Source organism: Struthio camelus, chromosome 1, assembly GCF_040807025.1.
Source record: "Struthio camelus isolate bStrCam1 chromosome 1, bStrCam1.hap1, whole genome shotgun sequence".
Lineage (NCBI taxonomy): Eukaryota > Metazoa > Chordata > Aves > Struthioniformes > Struthionidae > Struthio > Struthio camelus.
The window spans coordinates 84,311,147-84,332,957 of record NC_090942.1 but is presented as its reverse complement, the minus strand read 5'-3'; the positions used below and the strand labels follow the sequence as shown (position 1 = coordinate 84,332,957).

At 47.4% G+C, this 21,811-nt stretch overlaps 1 protein-coding gene across 5 annotated transcripts in view; it reads right to left on the bottom strand.

Annotated features, from left to right (window-relative positions):
- Window positions 1-19,088, bottom strand: part of CCND2 (cyclin D2) — a 38,668-nt gene extending 19,580 nt beyond the window's left edge. Inside the window, exons 1-5 of one of the 5 annotated variants that reach the window (XM_068954019.1) lie at window positions 18,861-19,088; window positions 17,640-17,860; window positions 15,892-16,107; window positions 13,013-13,172; window positions 1,734-1,882 (exon numbers count right to left, since the gene is read on the bottom strand). In XM_068954019.1, coding sequence (XP_068810120.1) covers window positions 1,734-1,882; window positions 13,013-13,172; window positions 15,892-16,107; window positions 17,640-17,834 — 720 coding nt within the window. In that variant the 5' untranslated portion in view covers window positions 17,835-17,860; window positions 18,861-19,088. Of the gene's footprint in view, window positions 1-1,733; window positions 1,883-13,012; window positions 13,173-15,891; window positions 16,108-17,639; window positions 17,990-18,412; window positions 18,542-18,664 lie in introns of those variants that run through there. The other 4 variants (XM_068954039.1, XM_068954054.1, XM_068954028.1 and 1 more) reach the window with 4 other exon arrangements.
- Between the last annotated feature and the right edge of the window lie 2,723 nt (window positions 19,089-21,811).

The following is a 21,811-nucleotide window of genomic DNA, read 5'->3' as shown; positions in this document are numbered from 1 at the left end:
GATGCAGTATTTGAAAGTTATTGGGTTACGTCCAAGTGGACAAACATCCAGAGATAAATCTGCCCCCAGCCAATAATTCCTGAATGTTCTTGTTATCCCTGTCAATGGAGTAAACTTAATGGATCTCATTTACTCAGTTTAAATGGAACAACTGTCCAAATGAGCGTTGTGCACTTCTTGTGTTGGGGCATGCACACTGAGCTTATACTTGGAATTTTTCTTCTTGCATGAACCTGCCACTTATTACTATGTATCACTACTCAAGCTTCAGACACAAAAAAGCAAATCAGAGTAAAAAAAATTCATTTTCACTGAAAGGAGTGTACGTGAAATTTCTGCAGCTACTTGATGTACATTACAAGTGTTCAGTACTAAAAATGTTTCATTTTCTGTGCAAAACTTGTTTCCAAATAAAAGAAATTGGAAGCCCCAAAACTGCACTTTATAATCACGCTCAGTTGGAATGAAAGAAAAAAAAAAGTGAAATTCTTCACTTTTTGTTAAACTGGACTATTTATTTTTAATCAAAATTCTAACATTTGTTAGAAAAAACCCAACCTTCTCTTGACAATGTTATCACAGTTCTAATAATTGCACAGAGTATTTACTCTGTAAAGTAAAAGCAATAAAGGGATTTTTAGTTAATACATGTTAAGGATGATATACTGGAAACTGTTACTTTTATGATAAAAAAGCATTATCTTATTTGTGGTCTGCATTTCAGAAATTCTCACTCATTTTCTTTTGAGTGAATTTCAGCATGGGAAAACACGTCAGCTTCATGAGAGATGAAAATCCTGTTTATCCATAGACCAAGCAATTTTGATTTGCAGTAGCATAAGCTCTCCCCACAGCACCCCACTGACACAGCAGCCTAGATGTTGAGGATCACCTCCCGGGGAAGCAAGGCACATCACTTTCAGTGCTCCTTTCCATCCTCCCAACTTTCTGCTCCTGTGGCCAACCAGAATCGCCGGGGGCTGGTTTTTCTGATGTGCCCTCTAGACGCTGACCCCAGACCACCAAATTCACTTCTCAGTCACTTTTAACTGCCATCACATTCACCTCGGCTATTTATGACATGGCTTTCTGACACCCCAGTTTCTCCACATAAAGTGGAGTTACAATCTTTCTCCCTGTGCATCACACCCTACACAAAAAACAGACAGCCTGGGTTCACCTGCCTCACAGTCTGCCAGTGCCTAACGATTAGCTCATTACCGAGTTCCTTTAAATCCAGGATTTTTAAAAGATACCTCCACAAGGGTCAAAACACCAGTTTCTCTGACCGTTGCAAACACAGGACTGCTGTTCTAGTTTACATACTAGTCGAGCTCGTGCCACACAGGAGTGCTGACTGCACGTTCACGTCACCACCCAACAGGATGCCAAAGGCAGCTCCTTGCTCTGCAACCAGCCTGACCACCAGCAGGTAGAGCAGGGCCTACCATGCAGCCAGACAGAGGCCAAGCAGCCAGGAGAGCTCCCTCCATCTGCCCTCCATGAAGCCGATGAGCAAAACATCAATCAAAACTGATTCATGAGAGGCCACGAGGTTCTGAACACGCACAGCTCTGCCACAGTGGTGCTGGGTCCAACCCTGCAATCTGTCTGCTCAAGGAGCTCCCCACTCCTTTGCTCGATTGGGCTTTTGGGATCAGGCCAAGTTTGATGACCCAGTTCTCCACAGTGCTCTCAGAAGTAAAACAAAAACAGCAGTGCAGGACACTTACCACATCTGTGTTTGTGATCTTGGCCAGGAGCTCTGTTAGGCTGTCACCAGAGAGTGAACTTTCTCCATCATCAAGCTGAAGGCCACAGATGGCTGCTCCCACACTTCCAGTTGCTATCATTGATGGTGGGTACATGGCAAAGTTAAAATCTGCAAGAACAGATCTGGGAATTAGTCCAAGCACAGGCCAGAAAAGCTGCAAAACATCAGAGGTGATCAACATAAAAGCCACACCCAAGAATAAAAAAATGGGAAAGTAGAAGAAAGGGAAAAGTGTCATTCTTTTTGCTCTGACTGAGCTCATTAGTCACACTACTCATCACCAGTAGTCAAAGGAGATGTAATAGACCTGCAAATTAAAATGGAAATGCAGTTTCTTCTTTTATTCTCACTGATGCATAAGGAAAACCTGGACAATTTGTAATAGTTTTTCTTAGTTTAGAGAAAAGGATAGAGAAGAATAGGGAGATTTTCTCTGTGTTATGTCAGAAATTTGGGCCTTGCTCACATTAAAACTCTATGTACAATCAGAAACTAACTGGAATAAGGTATGACAAAGGATTGAACTAGGATTTTTAATCAAATCAGTTTTTACAGACTTAATTAATTTGAGCACTTTAAAAACTGTCCAGGAAAGAGATCTTAATTAAGAATTCATCTTTATCATTCTGTGTGCAACACCTTTGCAATTAGGAAGTCAGAACACTTACAGCCCATAGCTAAATAAGTACAGAAAAAATAGAGAAGACCACACTTGCCATTACTACCATTTTTTAATAAACAAGTTGAAAATACATTTCCAAACTTCTCGGGCATCTGTGGAGATTGAGAGAGAAAAAAAGGAAAAAATTCAATGTTGCTGTGACCTTTATAAGACCCTTTTATGGGCTGTTGATACTGCTGTAGGCACTGGTTTACATATCTTTTTTTCCCAGGAGATTTTCTTGGTTTTAAACATCTTCCTAAAATGAAACTTATTTGCAAATCCTTTAGTTCAACACTAACTCATTAATAAACTCTTCCACTTGTAGGAATTGGAGGAGAAGGAAGAGGAAGCCCAAGTAATACTTAGTATGAAAAAACTGCTATGAATATATTCAGTCTATTTACAGAAATGGATTGTTACAGGAAACTGCCCTTCTGCTACAGATCCCAAACCTTCTCCCTTCAGCTAGCACATGGCCTGCTCTCCTGTTGGTTTCCGCGTAGCCAGTGAAGCTTTACATACATGGAGAGTTTAGCTCAGTCTCCCACATGCTGGGTTGGCAGATACCAGAATAGCTGTGGAGACAGCACGTTCCTCTCCACATTGAAATATGTCCCTAGGATTGAGCAGGAACAGAGAAGTCAGGTAAGATTAGGACCCTGGTCCTCTTGTTCATCCAGATTGACTGGGGGTGAGGCAAGGGCTAGCAATTGACAGACAAAGGGATATAATCTTTATATAGATAATAATTACACATTACTGTGATAGTAACAACCCACTGCACAGTTAGGAAAGGTGATGGCCTCAGAAATTATATGATTCTGCCCCATTAATGAGCCAGTTGACAGGACAGCCGTGACTCCCACTGGTCAGTAATGGGCACAGCTCTGAGAAGGCTGATCTCAGCAAGCAACCAGAGTGATGCTACTGAGGTGAACGGATTACACTGCCACAGTCAAAATCATTCCTTCGTATTTACCTCAGGCAGATTTATACCCACATGTCCAAGGGCTGGCCCCATCCAGCCTGAATGGCTACAAAAAGCGATTAATCCCACCTGATACACAGCACATGCGCTTCACAGCCTGCAGCAGCCTCAAGGCCTCTGCCTGTGGCTGCAGTTATTATTGGGCCAAACCCTGAGACCAAGCTGTAAAATGCAGTTGGATTTTCAGTAGGACTCATTGCTGTTTTTGACAAGGCATTCTGCTTGAAAACAGAAGCTCAAAACGGCCCTCGTTTTATGCCGTTTTGTCCCAACTCGTACTCTTTGCTGTTGACTGGGGGACTCGGGAGTTGACTCTGGGTGGCTGTTGCAGTGGCCTGCTTCTGTAGATTGTTCTGGTATCATCTAGTGGCTTCACAGCAGTGTGACAGTTGTACCACTTGTTTATGAAGTCCAATATGAAAAATTGGAATGGTTCCAGGACTCAGATAAAGTATTTTTTTTAACTGTAAATATTTATGTGCATTTGTGACTGTCTAGAATCTTCTTCCAGCCCATGGAATGAGTTAAAAATGTTTAAAAAATTAAAAAATGTTCAAAAACCATTTATGTAAGAGACAGTGTCCCAAAAATCTACTCTCATCTACTCAAGAGTAAATCATGAGTAATTTCACTCACTTCTTTAAATTGTGAAAGGGGCAAATTAAAGAAGAATACAGCTTAGCAGAGATGTTTCTCCTGTCATACAAATTGCACTTATTCAGCCCTAGCTCCTCAGCTGGAACCAGTTCACGCAGGCCCCTCCACTGCGGTGGGTTTCACCTGGGCACACGTGGGCACCCAGAAGAGCTCCATGGGGACCAGCTGCCATCCTGCCACAACGCTCCAGGCTGATGCCATGGGGACAGGAGCAGATGAGGCACAACACTTGCTGAACTATGTGTGGGCATGTAATGCTGAGGACAAGGCACACACTTGGACCTCCACCTGGCAAGTGCAAAGCCTGTGTGACAGCATTGGCATGAACCAGGTTACACTTGACCTATGTGGCCCTAATTTGTGGTGTGACTCCAGCCTTCAATTTTTGAGGATACCAAACTGCGTCCTAATTACGCAGGTAAACTGTGGGCAGCTATGGATTTTCCATAATTTACTCCTCCTTGTCTCAAGTTTTGGGGAAGCTGTAGTAGAAAAATACTGCAAACTTTCTCAAATTCTGCCAGAATTTGGAGAGCCCATACAGAAGCGAAGATGCAACAGGTGAGGGTGAACCTGTAACCCCTTTCACTCACCCTCTTGTGCCAGCAACAGGGACAAATGGAGCCACTCTGGGAATGAGGTGGACCCAGGCCCTCATGAGTGCCATCAAGCATGCCGCAGACCTACATGCAGAGCTGCTCCATCCTGCTTGGAGCAGCTAATGAGGGAGGCCCTAAGCAACAGCAAGCTTATATACACCTTGCGCCCAACGCTTGGTGCCACCTGGGCACAACAGGCAGAGTGAAGGGGACATTTCCAACCTCCCCTCTCAACCTCCTTGCCCCCGAGGGGCTGACATCAGGCCCTGCACACTATTTGAATGCCGGTTGTTTCATGGTTTATTTTATATCTCCACGTTATGTACTCCCAGAAACCGTCTTCCTAGGAAGCCGAATAAAGAGCCACAGTGCCCCTGCCAACTAGCACTGCTGTAGGTCTACTTCCACGTGGGGTCACATGAGAACATTTCTATGCCCAATAACCTTGTTAGTTCCCTTAATGTCATTCATAATGCAAATGAGACAGCTAGCGAATGGCCAGAGGCCCAGAGTGACTAAAGCTCAGCATCCAGAAAGTCTTACGTTGCCGCTAGCTCTAAACTAACTTCCCTCCATAACAAGCACCATAAATTTGGCTATCAAAGCTACACATGCCCAGTCTTTGTTGTACAACAGGCAGAACAGAAATGTTCTCATGTATCACTGGCTTCTATTTTTAGCATATTAATTAACTACTGCAACTGGTGAGGCAAGTGTCTCCAACTGGAGAGTGTGGCGCCATTGTCTGAAGTCATCACCTCATCGCGCGCTATTGAAAATCACGGCAGTGACCCTCCTGCTGATATGAATTTAACCTGACATGCCCACAAAGGGGTGGGGGGTGGTGCACCAATTTTGTGCACATGGTTCTCCACATCACCCTGGACCCTATTAGTGGGGAAAGAGCTCATTCAAAGAAAAGAAGCCACATTGTGCTGGGCCACCTAGAGGGTTGAATAGAAAGGCTAAGGAAAAGAGCAGGCAGTGGAATAAAGGCTGTAATTAACATATTTCCATATTCAAGCAAAGCAATAACTACGTGAAATGTTTGTCAAGGTGCAATGACAGCATAAATATTAAGCGCCAGGTCTGAGGGGACGCAGAGCCCTCCTCTGGGTCTTTTACGTTCCATCGAGAAATTCAAGCTTGTATGTAACGTTATTTTCAATTACAGTCCTCTATCTCTGCTCCCCATGACACCAAGCCAAATCCCACCATCCTCACTCAGTTTTCACCCATGCAAAAACTGCCCCCAGAGTTAAGTCAAAAGCATGCCCTGGGCATTAAGCAAAAATCAAAATAAAAGGAGGAGAGAGAGGACTTAAACATCTGACTTTGAAAAAGATGCTTTTACTTTAAATTCTTGTTGGAGATGATGAACGCTGACTTACAGAGGGCATCTTATAAAAAGCACTTGTTACTAGACATCTGAAGCAAGGATACGGGCTAAGTCCTTCTTTCAGATGTATGTGTGACTCTGGTTAACTGGGACCCAGTGCCTGCACTGGAGAAAAGGCTCTGACTCTAAACTTTCGCTGTGATTTACACAACTGTAAGGCAAAGCACAAACAGGTTTCAGGGAAAAAGAGGGGTGCAGCCTCACAATGCGTATTCTGAGAACACGTGAACATACAAACACACCAAGGGCAGAAATGGGTTGTCAGAAAATAGAACTTGTTTTACCTATTTTCTAGGAATAGTAGGTATTGCTACTGAGGAAATCCAGGGTGGCTGGGATAATCCACGTCCTTTTTGCAGTGAACACGTGCTGCACTGGAGCTCAAACTGGCAGCCAGGGCAGGCGTGCGCATATGCCAAGGATGCTGCTCTGAACATGCAGCCAACACAGCAGCGCATCAGGTCCCAGGACCCCACGGGTCGCTGCAGAGCTGTTGCGCTGGCTTGCTCTCACAGGCGGATCCAGTGGACCGTGCTACCTCAGAGCCAGGAAAAGGAAGGGTTGACAGTCTGTCTGAGGCAGGAGGGAACCAGAGGCAGCAACCCAGAGAGGTCCTGTAAGGGGAAGCCCTAACTCGCAGCCAGTAAAGGAAAACTGCCGGAAGGAAAAGGCAGCACTGACAAATACCCGAACTGAACGTGCTCAGTGTGCCAAAGCCAGGTGGGAACTCACGCTTTCTTAGGCTTTGGGGTGTTTTTTAACAGCTAAGTTTAATCTCTAGAATTTGACAGAGGTTTGTTTTCAGAGTTGCAATTGCAGAATTGGGAGCTGCTGCCTTGAGGAAGGCAAAATTTCTCATGAGAAAGGAGAAAAAAAAAAAAAGGAATGTAACCTCCATCAGGAGAACAGAATCGTGATGGTAATCAATTCTGTCTATAAAACAAATATTTAAATGCCTACAAAAAGATAATGGCTCAAATTCAGCCACCCTTAAACCCTTAAACCGTACAATGATTTTACTATGAGGATCTACATTTTAACAAATTTGAAAGAAAGATTTAAAGGAAAAAACATAAGTAGTGAATTTATTTCTTGCCTGTGTTGATGCAAAGGCAATCCCAGTGTTAGTGTGCTGCTTTTTTTTTTCAAATGCAGTTGGCTTTAACTATGTTGGCCATTTTTGTCTCTTACTCTCATATCTCTACAAGACACAGCAATTTTTCCCTAGGTTAATTATTCTGCTTTTAAAGGCAAAGCAAACAGACTCCTTAGCACTTCAAAAAAAAAAAAAAAGTATATCAGTGCCAAGTATGACCAAACAAAAGCTATCAAGCAAAATAGGATGCAGACATAAGTGCTTCTATTCTTTGGGCAGCCAGGAGGGTAGACACCTAATTCTGTTCTTAGGCTACAGTAAGGCATCAAGAATTTGGCCTTTACACAAATGTTTCTAAAGCATCCTAAATGCTAATGTTACAGCACAACTTTCCAGTGGAGGTAAGACAAGAAAACATGTTGAGCAGTCCACATAAGAAAGCATACAAGCACTCAATACAACATACTTGCTAGCTGATCATAAATGCTATTTCTGAATGACTATTATTTGTAGCGATTATTAATTTTATTTGTTCTACATCTTCAGTAAGGGGACCTAATCAAGGATCAGGATTTAGTTAGTGCTTGAAATAACAAAAGGTGAAGCTCGTGGGAAGGAGGGTAGCTTGTCCGACAGCACAGGAATTACATATCAGCAAAGGCTCTCCTCCTTCGCTTCCTTCCACCTCATCTTCTTGGGTTTGATGAGTCCTACAAACTTGAGGAGCAAGTTTGCTCACAGGAAATGCTCCACAGGCCCTGCCTATCTGCTGGTTGTGTGCTGATGGCTCCTGTGACACCCTCACCTCAATTGCTATTAGTCCTAGGTAGAAACCACAGGGGAGCAGGGGAGATTCCAGGTGGGACAATGTGGTATCTACTGTGTCTTATGCAATTGCTCAGTGCAGTTATCACATTGTAGGAGACTGGTCCTAAGGAAGTTGAGAGCGAAACATTAACTGCAGGAGGACAGGACCCTCGCTCGTTTTGTTGGAGAGCTGAATACACTGATATAAGTGGCCTCCCCCAAGAAGAACAAGCCTTCTTTTGTCTGCCAATAAAATGGCGTGGGTTATTCTTTTTCTTGACAAATGTTATGCAAGAAATATTCACACAACCACTGCCACTTCCCAGACTGTATTTTGTTTCTGAGAGATTAATCCACAGAGCAAAGCATCTGCGGACTTCCCTCTTTCCCTCTGCAAAGAGCCAGTCCCAGCTAAAACATGTAACACACTTTTATCCTTTGCAGGGACAGAGCCCAATGGCTCTAATACAGGCCAAAAGGGGAAGGATTCATACACAAGTGGCCGGCAGGAGTCCTGGGGGCCGAGCATACCTCTTGGCGTAATGAAGCATTCTGCGTGGTTACCCTCCAGATCACTAGGGTTACAGGCCTCACCTCGCAGCTTTCACTCAGACAACACCCCCATTGACTTCCAGAGGAGTCTGCCTGTGTAAGGATTCCAGGATTTGGCCCAGGAATAATATGAAAAAAGCCTTCTCAGCTTTCAAATGTAGATGATGAATGTCCCAGTAACAGTGGGCAGAGGTCTGGCACACTGTACAAAACTGACTTCAAGCTGAAATTTTCCTCCTCTTTCTTAGGCTCTTTGCAGACACAGATTTTGAAAGCCTCTGGTTTGTGAGATGCTCCATTGTGTCTACCATGGTAACATCTCATCTGCCATGGGACTCAGATGAAGCATAGAAGAGACCATGCAAAGGGCTGAGGCTTAGGATCTACACAGTTACTTTCTATCTCTGCAAGCGGGCAAAGCACTGTGCTTCCAGGTTTTGCATGCCACTTAAATCTAACACTGAAAACCACCTCACTGTGACTAGTCTCTTCATTAGAGCTTGGGTCTAGAGGTGCAGAGCTCCTCTTATTGAAAACCTGATCTGCACAGCCTCTTCTCCCTAAAACCTGTCCATTTGTAGGTCCTTAAATTGAAAAGGGCATCCTGTACCAAAACAGTGGCACATACAGCTTCCAACAAGAGCACATGGCACAAGGGAGAAGCCAGGTGTTTGTGACTGAAGACAACCTGGAAGAGGAAGAAGTGAATGGCAAGCCGAAGTCCAGGAAATAATGAACTGTCCTCGTCTCATCTGCAGTGTTGGCACGTGCTGCACACCGCTTTGTAACTGGATTTCTTGTTACTCTTCCAGGAGCGATTCCATGGCTTGGAGAACGAGAAGTGCAAGCAAAACAAGTAACCCCAGTGAAAACAGTTCCAAACTGTGGAGTGCTGTGGGAAGGGACCGAGACGAGTCCGAGGCAGGAGGAATGAAGGACGAAAAGCAATGGAATAGATGGAGATAAGGTCAGAGAGCCAAGTGACATGATGCCCGAGAGCATAAGCAGGACCATCTGAATTGGCCTCACAGATAAACAGAGGCTCCTCCCAAGCTGAAAAAGAGGTATGCATTGGTATTACTGAGACGTATGTTTAGGACAGGGAGTCTAGCCATAGCCTTTCAGTGCCTTTAAAATTCAGAAGACTCCTGAAGAAGATTTTAGTATACATAGGTAGCAATCAGTCAGATGAGAAAACAAATGATGTGGTGATAGACTAGGACCTACCAGTGGCTGTCCGTCTGTATGTTCTTATTGCACAGTCCCTGTTCGCACAGCCACTGCTTTGGAAGCATTAAGGCAGAGAGAGGCTGAGGATGGAGCTCTGCTTCCTTCTGGCTGACACGGAGGCTTCAGAAAGTGTGACAAACACAGAGCGGGGGAAGCGCAGAAAGCTTTTTATCCACAGAGTGAGCTTCTGTCTTGCTTGGCAGCAGCATGATCAGATGGGACCAGCAGGAAGGAGGGGTATGTTCCAATTTCACTCATATTTGTGTGAACCATTAATAATTACACAAAGTGGGGAGAGGATCTGGATTTGTATCCATGCAGCTTGTTTTAGAAACTGGGCTCAAAATGAAGACAGAAAAAGAGGGGAGAGCCAAAATGGTAAAACATGACTAAGAAGAATATACAAAAGAAATAATTATCATCTCCTTTTGCTCAACATTTAAATGGAAAGGAGAATTGAAATGAGTACCAAAATGACCCTGAGCATCATGCAGAACCCAACAACCCATTGGTACCCAGAACCGTTACTGTTTCCCTCTCCATCTGCTGACACAAACTATTGTAGGACCAAGATCACAATCAGTTCTGGGAAAGTAGAGAACATGTGGGAATTTCTTGTATAAAGCTTCTACTGGGAAATTAAAACCGAGCAGTTAGAGCAGCTGGACTTACACTGCAGGAAGAATGTTCAAGATGCACCAGCTTTTACATAAGATATTAAAGAAGAAAAAGCACTTGGGAGCAGAGAAAGACGCACTGAGATGAATCAGGAAGGCAAAAGAGAGACACTGCTGTGCTTAAGGCTAAGGGCATCAGCCAGCCAGGAAAGGTCAGGTCTGGTAAAAAGAAAGAGTCAAAACCAAGCTAAAAACATGCATGGAGAGAGTAAGGGAAGAGGCAGCAATATGTTAAGGAAGGTCATCTTTCTGAGAAAAGGCAAATGGGAAATGAAACAGAAGGCTTAACCCAAGCTGGGTGAGAGCAGAAGCTTTGCGGGAGAAAGGGAAAGAAGAAATTCAGTAGCTGATGAGAGCTCTGCACCAAATCAGAAAAGGAAATGACAACTGGAGCTGAAAGGAAGTCTGATGAGAAGGGACTTTTCTGTCACAGAGGAGAGTAAGAATGACTTTGAGAAGACTGGCAGTGAAAGGGAAATACTGTAGTAATAACATGACACGTTTATAATGCAAATAACGTTGTATATGGGGGTAGTAGCTTGCTAGTAAACTGGCAATGAGGTAGAAAACTGGGAATGTGGGCTTGGGTAAGATCTCTGCTTTCAAAGCTGCAGTGGCTTGTTAGCCCTCCTCAAAAGGAAATGTCACCACAGCAGTTTATGGAAAATGGCAGGGAAAGAAAAGAAAATCTACAACCTGCACCATGATGGACCTTCCTGAAAGACAGGACACATGCAATCAATTAAGTCTTTCCATATCACCTGCAAGATAGGAAACTGACTTGTTGCCTCATCAAACTGTATGTAAAGGACTCTGGTTCATGCATTTGAAATATATAACATGAAAAGGAGATTGTATAGGGGGAACACATGAGAGAATTAATTGCATGGTTTGTTTGAGGGTTGGAAAGGGGATGCTGTTTTGGGCATCAGTAAATGGACTAGTAAAGCATGGAGCTTGAACCATCAAGGAATTCAGGGAGAAAGAGTGGAGAAAAGCCTTCAGACACTCTTTCACAGTCCACAGTCCTACAACAGAAAACTTCAAAGGCGAGGGATTGGCGACTAAAGTCTGAAAAGCTAAAGCCATAATGAAATCTGTTTCACCCTGTAAAATGTGCTCTGGGATACAACAAAATAAACAAAACACTTTTTAGGAGACAAAATCAACAAAAGAGAGGGAGGAAAGACTTAAGGCTGATGGTGTGAAGATCCAGAGGAATGGGCATGCGAAAGACCACCTTTTCCATAAGAAAAAGCATAGTGTGAATAAATCCTGGGTAGAGAGAGAAGGCAAAGCCATTATACAACTGATGTAGCAGATCAATCCTAAAGGAAAATGCTGATTAGGCCAGAAGTATTTAAAGAATTACCATCAGTGATCCTGCAGACTTTGAGCAATATTTCTATCCAGTTCTGTGGCACTTTTTCTGAAAAGAGCCACACAACATTGGAAAACAAAGGGAAAGCTTTAGCATCTTGGTAAGCAAAAAGCTTATTATTACCCTAACATAAGCCCATACAAGCATTCACTAAAACCGATCAGAGACAGCGAAAACCAGCCTGCTTTGTAAAAATAGTTACTACCATCTCAAATAACAGAGTAGCTATAGCAGTAAATATCCATACCCTGGTAATACCCAAAACTTGCATCCCATTTTCTTTTGTCTATGCAAACACAGAGGCAGAACATAATCCCTGTTACAAAGGACTAAGTATATCAAACTGCAGTGAACTCAAATGTTAAGCTGTATACTACTTCGCAATAACCCTGTAAAACACTGTATGCTGTTTATCTGCTCCAGGTCTTGCTCCAGAGAAGTAGTCTAATATTTAGTCCTTTGAATGAAAAGTAACATACACTTATTTTCAAAAAGTCATTGCAAAAAAAACAATGGCATTGTACACATAGGTATAAATGAAAAGCCTCACTTAGAAGCAATTGTTCACATCAACATCTTCAGAGACTGTACTCAGCCAAACACAGGACAAATGGGGACCGCAATGGGTTCTTTATCAACCACACTAGCTTCACTGCTTACTTGGAGTGAAGCTAGAGAAAGAATCCAAATGTTAAAAAAAAATTAATTACTTTTAAAATTGTCATTCCCTCTACTTTATATGGTGGTATCACATACATGTTCAAATGTAATCTTATATTCTACTTTGACAGAGTCTGTTTAACAAAAATTTGGGCTAACAGGCTGCAACGTTATTTTGGCTGTACCGCATCTGTCCTTATAAACGATCTGCAACCTTTTAAAATAAATGAATGGGCAGAGAAGAAAATCATACAGTCTAACCCAATCTTACTGACTTTACTGCAAAAATAGAACCTATGTTAATGGGAATAGGACTGCAAGTGCATTACAGCTCCTGATTACAAGACTTGTGTTAACACACCGTCTCAGGGCCTGATCCAGAACACCCTATGCAAAGAGTCGCACTGGTGTGAATAAGCTCTTCCCACAGCAGATCAGGATGGAAGAGATGAAGAGCCTTTGCATGACCAGTGAATAATTTGCCATTTTAATCACAATATAAGGCATCCCTGAAGCACCTTGGCATACCTGTGGCACAAAGGGCGATAAATGTTTGTGCATGCTTCCGGATCAAAAGCAACTTGTCTTTAGGTAGAGGCAACTTCCTCAGAATGTGTTCAATGAAATCGTGTGGGGTGACGGCAGCAAGATTCCACTTCAACTTTCCCAACACCACGAGCTCCCATTCCTGGGGGGGGGGGGGGGGGGGGGGAGAGAAGAAAAACTATAAGCAAGCCTGAAAAAAACCTTTATTCATTTCCCTGATTGTAATTATATCATTACTAAAATGGTTTTGCTCAAATATTTTTTTCAGTATGCCCCTACAGCTTTGAAGTTGTTGACTTTATTCTTTTTTATTCTTTTTTTTTTTTTTTTAAAAACACTGGAAATGTCAAGCTCTACTGAAAATAATGAGACCTGGCAGCTCCTGCCAAGATTTAACTTTTTTTGTATCCAGTGCTGAATGCCCACCCAGAAAGTTTAGCCTGCAATTAGATATTGCCAAGGTCACTGTGGTCCTTTCCTAGTAACTTCTTTTAAATGGCTATAGTCCTTACTTCATAGCCATTTAAAGCCCTAGGGATAACTACGCACAAAAATAACCTAGATATACATTCTTTCTTCAAAATTGGGGAAGTTAGCTTGATGACATTCTCTTGAAAGCTGTTTTCAAAAGCATCTGCAGATAAACCTGATGGTGTTTAATCTACTCCAAAACAGGCTTTGCAGAAAGGAAATGCACATACCACCACTAAGAAGTAGCCTGTGTAAATTATCTGCCAATAAATTATGTAGAATCTGATCCCACATTCTTTGCACACCTAAAGCTCCCAGTGAAATCAAACACAAAATTGGGTGCATACGTAACGACTGCCCATTCCCTCGAATGTGATTACATATAAAAATGGTACCTAATCAACAGATCTTACCAAAGGGTTCAGACAGGCCTAGATCTGCATGCTTCAGAATTTAGAACAAGTTTTGAATACCTTACAGCGCCCTGGAGAACAAGCAAAGCTCCGGCCTTGGACTCGTTTCTGTCTCATGCATCAACTACTAGCTATTAACTAAATTCCATGTCCTGATTCTTGAGTCCTGATGATGCGTTAGCCTGATGGAGCCCAGCGTGGCGGGGAGCCCCAGCTAAGTTTGTAGAGCCGGCAAGTTGAAAAAAACGTCCTTTAATTTTGCAGCCGAGGAGACATCAACCAGCGTTGCTGAGAAACCATAAACATGAACCCCACAATGCCATTTCTGCAGTTGTTACTCTGAATAGATGCCCACTTTAACAGCAAGTTCCTTTCCTACAGACATTCCTGCTGGATTATGACAGAGCCCTCCATAGCTTGAAAATCTCACATTCACATATGCAACAGGCTCCAGAAAACAGATGTTTCTTTCTTAAAAAAAAAAAAAAAAAACCAACAAAACTGTAAAATGTTTTTACAGAATGACAGTTACATTATCTACAGACCAATCTTCCCAACATTACTAACATGGTAGGCTACAATACAGAAAAATGTTTAATCCAGAAGACTGGATACAGGGAAGCACTTGAACATGTCTAATTGCATGTGACATAAAAATGTAGACGTATCTTTCTGTTTTTTCTTGCACTGGGGCCACAGTGCTTCCTGTAACAGTTGGTCCCATCAGTGGGACCCCTAATGTCTGTGACAGCCATGACAGAGTCCGCAGTGCAAAGCTCTTTATTCTGCAGCGGCCCGAGCTCCCAACCCCTCCCCATGGGGAATTCCCACCGGCTTCGCCAAGTGATTCATAGGAGAAATTCTTATGGGATTCAGCTCACTACGCATATTCACTAGGATCTGTGAGAACAGACTGAACGTACAACTCATCAAAAGGCTTAGTATTTGTCTGGTGTGCTGCACACTGAAGCGCTTTGCAAATATTAATTATTGCATCAAGTGATTTCAATTGTTTTTGTTTCTGCTTTCACTGTGTCAGATTTGATCTCGAACTCCTCAATGAGGCAGGGCGTTTCACTTGCAGCGATGTTCGACTGTGCTGAATTTCCATCATGCCACCTGCCTGCCTGACAACCTACTAGGAACCAGATCCACAAAAGCCGCCAGAACAAGGCCACAACTTCCCGATGGTTAAAGCAGCGCTCGGACCAGCCGCTTATCGGGCTGTGCGATGCATGGGCCCTGACCCTGCTCGGCCTGCATGCTTTGGGGAGAGTTTCGGGGCCCCCCTCCCCCCCCCCCGGCGGCGATAGGCCGCTCGGGGCCCGGCTTCTCCCGGGCCGCGGGCAGGAACGCGGCTGCCGGGCGGGAGCGGCGCTGGCAGCGCTTCAAGGGGTGAAGTCATGGCCGGGCGCGCGTGGCTGCCGCCAGGTGGCGCCGCCGCGCCGCGCAGCCCCGCGCAGCCCAGCTCGGCGCACCCCCGCCGGGGCGCCGTCAGCCCCGCGCCCGCATCGCTCCCGCTGAAACCCATGATGCACCTATATATCTATGTGTCTTTCCGCCTCCCGCGGAAAAATCCCCACACGTCGAGGGAAGGCGGGGGGGGGGGGGAAGCCAGCCCTCCAGAAGCACTTCCTTAACTGCCCCATGCCAAGGAGCTGCATGGGAAAAGGGGCTGCATACTGCTCAGTAGGCAGTTTTGGGAAAGCCAGAAGGAACAGGAGGAGTCCCCCCTCCCACCGTCACCAAGAAATCGTGCGCCTGCAGTTTTGGATCAACCCCTTTCACTTGCATGGGTGTCTTAGCGCTTTTGACAATTCACAGAGTGTATAAAAACGTGGAAAGCGTTATTTTAAAGGGGAGAGGCAAAAGTGATGGTTTGCTGTGGAAGGAGGGGAGAGAGAAGGAAAAGGCTGTCAGTGCAAGAGGTGATGGAGAGAGGGTGGGGTGTGCCAAAGGTGGAAGGGGGCTGCTTACCAGCAGCTCTTGGGGTTTGATGGAATTGTCCGTATATATGCACAGTTTCTCTGCTGTGAGGGGGATTGTCTCTTTCAGCTTGGAGGCCAGGAACATGCACACTGCCCCCAGCAGTTGCAGATGGCACTTTCGAGTGGGCACCACAGCTAAGAATCTGTCCAAGTAATTCATGGCCAGAGGGAAAACTTCTTCTTCACACTTCTGCTCTTCGCAAACCTGCAAGTGAGGAGCGTGGGGAAGGGAGCATGGGTGGGGGGAGGGGGAAGAGAGAAGGACACGAGAGAAAAAAATAAATAAATGAATGATCCCATAAAAATAATGGGATCTATGCTACAGCTCCTGCTATTTTTGTTTCCTGGGGAGCTAAATTTTGGGGGAGGGGGAGATCTCTGGAGAGGCTGGGAAGGCTGTCAATCGGCTTTCACATTCCTTTAGTTCATTCAGTAAGAAATGAATTCAAGACACTGTGTGGGAGAGCCGAAAAGCCCCATCCAACAGTAAGCGAGCAGCCTCTGACTCTTTTTTTTGCGACCCAATTTTTCTTTTTTTTTTTTTTTGATTTCGTCATATTTTCAAAAAATCGATAAAAATATCAAAACTGCCTCGGGGGTCCCGGTTTTGATCCCGGCGGCATCCCAGGGCGGTCCGCCATCGTTTCCGACAATTGCAAAAATTCCCCCGGGGGGTGTCCCCCAGCCCTACGCCCGCGATCCGCTGAGGGGGGAGGAGGCAGACAGGAGACACAGCGAGGGCGAGGTGGGGTGGGGAGAGCCCGAGGAGCCTGGATCCTTTTAGCGAGAAAAAAATTATTTCAAAAATTTACCAAAAATCGAGGCCAGCGAGAAAAAGCACAAATCGCACATGAAAACCAAGCGGAGGGTCTGATCTTCCCAGCTCCGGGGGGGTGGTCTGGAAAAAGCCCCCCCCCAGAGGAGATCCGAGGGGGCAAATGATGATGGTGGGGTGAGGGCAAGGCAGGCAAGTCTGCAGGGAAATGGGCCCGCAGCCGCCCTGGGTAAGTTTTGGGGTGACGGGAGGGTGTCACCACCCCCTCGGGCTGCCTGGCAGCCGTTGCCCAGGCTGAGGGGCGTGGGGCGCAGGCCTGGGGGGGGCATTTCTGAGCCCCTACTTGGGAAGGGGGGGGGGAAGACACTCAGCGCCTCCGAGCAGAGTTGCATGCAGCGCAACATGGCGAAAAAAGGCACGTCCTAACCACTGCATACGTGGGCACTGAAGTACTTATGGGGCAAAATGCAGGGGGCACCGATCACCCCCTTTCCCTCGCCCTGCCCCAGGGGCAGCTCCCTTCCCACGAAAAGCCTCAGTCTCGGGCGCTGCAGCCGCCGGGAGCCGGAGGTGGCATTTCTCTGCTTTTTAATTGCAAATGCCTTTTCCAGCTGCCTCCCCCCCTCCCGCCCCGCTTCCTCCCTCCCTGCACCCCACTTTGCAGGAGCGGGACCCCCCGCAAGGGCTATTCCCACCACGGGCTGCGAGATGCGCCCCTTCCCCCACGGCGCCCAGGAGGGCGCCGGCAAGCCCAGCAGGGGCAGGAAAAGGGGAAAATAAGGTTTTTTTTTTTTATTTAAAAAAAACCACCTATCCCCTTGAGATCGGAGGGGCGAAAAGGAAGAGAAAAGGACGCGAGAGAGCGACGGTGCCGCTTGGGGCGCGGAGCCCGTGGGGCGCCGGGGAGCCGCGTCCCGGCGCGGGGGGGAGAGAGGGGGAAAGGGGCACCCCCAGAGACAAACCTCCAGCATCCAAGTGGCCACCATCCTCCTCATGAAGGGCTGGATGTCCTTCTGCACGCACTTGAAGTAGGAGCATTGGGGCAGATACCTCTCCTCTATGGTTAGTAAGTTGTGCAAAACGCGGTCGTCGTAGAGCAAGTTAGGGTCGGGCAGCGCTCTCCTCATGGGATCCACCTCGCAGCACAGCAGCTCCATGTTTCCAAAGAGATCTCCCTCTTTCTCTGATGGAAAAGTTTTTTTTTTTTTGGGGGGGGGGAAGGGGGTGGGGAAAGGAGAGGGGTAAAGGAGGAGGAGGTGGGTGGGTGGGAGGAGGACGGCAGGGCTTTCTAGCTCGCTCCTGCCTCCCTTGAAACTCGTCTCTCCCTCTCTTGATTTCTAGCCTAAAGTTGAAGCGAAGTGACGCAACTCGCCAGGGCAGGCAGTTCTCTCTCTTGTTATTATGGAGAACAGCAGCTGGTCAGACGTAACATCAAACGCGTTTTTTTTTCTCTCTCTCTATAAGCTAACAAGGAACCAGGAGGCCCTTGTATAGGGACACACACACACACACACAAATGACAGCGTTTTCTTTCTTACAGCGACCAAACTTTCCTTCTGCGGTGGCGAGTCTGAATCTTTTTTTCCCCGTTCTTATTGCAAGAAACTAGGGGTTCCCCCAGTACGCCTCGAGATTATGCGGGCTACGAATGCAATGTCCTGGCTCGGCGGGGTGCCAAAGACGTGTGTCATCCCCCCCCCCTCCCTTAATGGACAGCCGGGGGAAAAGAGCTCACTGCGAACTAAAAGCAAACCCGAAGATCCCGAAGCTCCTTGCGGGTTGCGTTCTGCAGTGTTTTCAGGGTGAAATCTAGCAAAAACCGCAACGCTGCTTCCCCCGGTGTATATGCGTATTGCTAGCAGGCGCGCTGTTTTAGCGCTGCATGGTCACACTGATATAACTTTCTAGGAAACGCAGCGGGGGAGGGAAGGGGGGAAGACACTGAAGGGGGGAGGGAGGGGAGTCTGTCCCACACTCGGTGACTTGCCACTCTGCGTGCGCTGTAGCCGCCGCGCGCTGCCTCACTGCGCGGCCGCTTTGGGGAGGGGGCTGGCCGCGGGCACGGCGCAAAGCCGGCGGTGCGAGCCCGGGGCCCCCCAACGGCCGGGCATGTTCCCCGCTGCCTTCTGCGCAGGGCTTCCCGCTCGGCTGTGCCCTGCGGCGTACCTCCACTCCGTGCCTACCTCTTGGCCCGCGCAAAGCCGCCGGGAAAGTGTGACAACTTTGCGTGGTCTCTGCTGCAGCCCGTTAAGATGCAGAGAGGCTCACGCGGGGGAAGGAGCTGCCGGGCACGGGAGGCCCCAGGGCATAGCGAGGAGATAGCCCCGCCGTGCCTGCGAGGGGCGCAGCCCCCCCCCCCGGCCCCGGCGCCGCGGAGGGGGTCCCCGGGGCCGCAATACCGCCTTAAACGCGCGGGCGCGGGGTTTGGGGTGCCACCGCCCCTCCCGCGATTTGCATAGCCAATAGCTCTGGGGCTCTCGCCGCTGCGCGCTGATGGTTACCGGGCAGATTATATTTTAAGGACGCCTGGTTCCCGGTGTCGGAAGCAGCCGGAGGTGGAGGGGGGCCGGGCGCAGCCCCTCACCTGGCCGCACCGCCGGCCTCGGGGGCCGCGCCGACCCCGGGAAAGGCGGGTCCCCGGGCCAGCGCCGCTAGCAAACGGGCAACCGCGCCCTCTCCCTCCCCAGCCCTGCAGCAAACCGAAGGGAGCGATGGGGCCGGCTTTGCCATGCTTTGCATCTCCGCGGAGTACAGCTGCGAGGGCTCTGTGCAAACAGCGACTGGGACGGCCCCACACCTAGCCAGGTCGTTTCAGCCCCTACTTCGCTATCAAAAAGCCACCAGGACTTGCCCCGCACCGGGACAGCCGAGCCCTCAAGGCGCTGCTAACAGCATTCCCCCACCTCATACGTTCCCTCCCCCCCCCCCGCACCGCGTCCTGTCCCCTCCGCGAAGCGAGCGGCTGCTGGCCGTCGGCGAGCCAGGGCGCCGGGCGCCGTCGGGGAGCGCCCGTGCACCGTTTGTGGCCCCTCTCACCCCCGGGGCAGGAGCTTATCGGGACGAGCCCGCGGCAGGCGGCACTGGGAGATTTGCCGGGTATGGGTCACTTTTTACGACGGCGAAGGAAGGGAGAGAGGAGGGGCACCCCTGGCCGCCCGTCGAGGGCGACGAGCCGGGAGCCGCGGCAGCGCGGTGTGCTCCGTAATGAAAGGCTCTTTAACTTCCACTATTCATTTCCCCTTCCTGGCTACTCCTGTGAACAGGGAGCGTGTTGTGTCGGTGCACGTTTTCCTTCTCCAAACTTAAATTCATAAGCGCTCCCGTCTGGCTTTGTAACCCGACAATGCCGCGATTGTGATTTACGAGGGTTTCGGGGGGGGGGGGGGCGGACACCGGGTGTCTTAATTGCCCAACACCGACTTTTCGAAGTGGGCTGATGTCTGGGGCAGGGCATGGCCGAGGGCGGCGGAGAGCCGCCGTGTCGGAGGCAGCCGTGCGGGGGACCGCAATGGGGCGGACGTCGGGGGACAGTCCTAGGCCCCGGCCGTTCACCCCGCTTGCTCTCTGCGGCCGGAGGAGGGGGAGGGAGGATCCTATTAAAAAGAAATAACCTCCAAAGGAATAAATGGAAGCACGTCAATTCTGCAAGCGGAGGTGCCATCGACCTGCAGAGACGCCGTGAGAAAACCCTTCCCCGGTGCGATGGCTTTTATGCTCGGTGTCCGTTTCCCCACGCCGGCCCCGGCCCCGGCCCCAGCCCCGGCCGCGGAAGCCGCGCGCCCGCTCCGCCTCTTCGCGCTGTCGCCGTGCCCACGGGCAGTGCCGCGTGCGTGTGGAGAGAGCAGATGTTTTAACAGCCTCCGTGTAGAGATTACCGAGTACCATATGTTAAATACCACCCTCCCTCCGGGGAAAAAAAAAAAAAAAGGAAAAAAATTACTTTTCACCCTCTCTCCCCTTCTTTTGATGAGCTGCTTCGGCCGTCTAAAATCATAAATGATTAAATCAAACACCGTCAGTAGTTTTTTTTTTTTTGGCTTTTGGGTTTTTTTTTTTCTTCTCTCTTTAATTCCGCCGGCATCAGGACGCCAGTTCCCGGAGAGGAGCTGCGCGCTCCGCGGAACTGCCGCGCCGCGGAGCACCTATTTTCTCAGGAAAGCAGCGCCGCGGCTTCCCCGCGCTGCCGCCGCCCTGCGCGGCCCGGCTGCAGGGTGCTGCCCTGATCCCAGCCCCGCCGCGGCTGCCGGGAAGGCAATAACTCCATCCCTGGGTATGTTTTTGGAGCCCACCTTCTTCAGTTTGTCAGGATGCCTCGTGCCACTGCTCTTATTTATTAAAGCGACACGCAGTTATTACTTAATCTGTCAGATGCAATGATATTTTACTGATGTTAGATAGCTCTGCAAAATAGGGCAATTTTTTTATTTTTTAATAGATGCCTAATTCATCATCACTTGCCTTTTATTTCATTTCCTTTCCTTAAGAAAATCACAGAGAACAATCCTGAAGATGCTTTAGGGGACAATCTCAGATCAGGCTTTGCATTTGAACCTCAGACCACTAAGCATGTTGTGCATGCATTTTCCTAAAAGCCTGGTGGCCACAGGTTTTTTTGTTTGTTTAAATGAAATAAGTATTCCCTTTCAGTGCTTGAAACCTGAAGACTGGATCATGAAACATGAGAATCTGAAAGTGAAACCGACTGGAAGCCAAAAAAGAAACAGATGAACATATTTCCATTGTCCAAGCTAAGGAAAGCACTGAAAGCAAACAAACATCATGAATAATACAGTGTATGTTAGATTTAAAAGAAAATGATTCCAGCTTCAATCACTGGAAACAATCTATCTTGATGTTTTGTTTTGTTTTTCAATATCTGATTTTTAGCTATTCAAAGTTGGGTTCCAAGCTATGTATTCAACAGGAACAGGAACAGTGTGATAAAACATATCTTTTCTTTCCTCTGTTTTTCCTAATTAAAGGTTAGGAAAGGATTTGGATACCACAGAAACTGCTGTATTTTCAAGGAGTTCATGCTGCACATGTATTTTCAATGAGTTGTTTCTAATTGTGCTGACAATTGTTGACTCTAAATATCTGTGTTGCAGGAGGTTTATCATTGGTAGCCACCTTG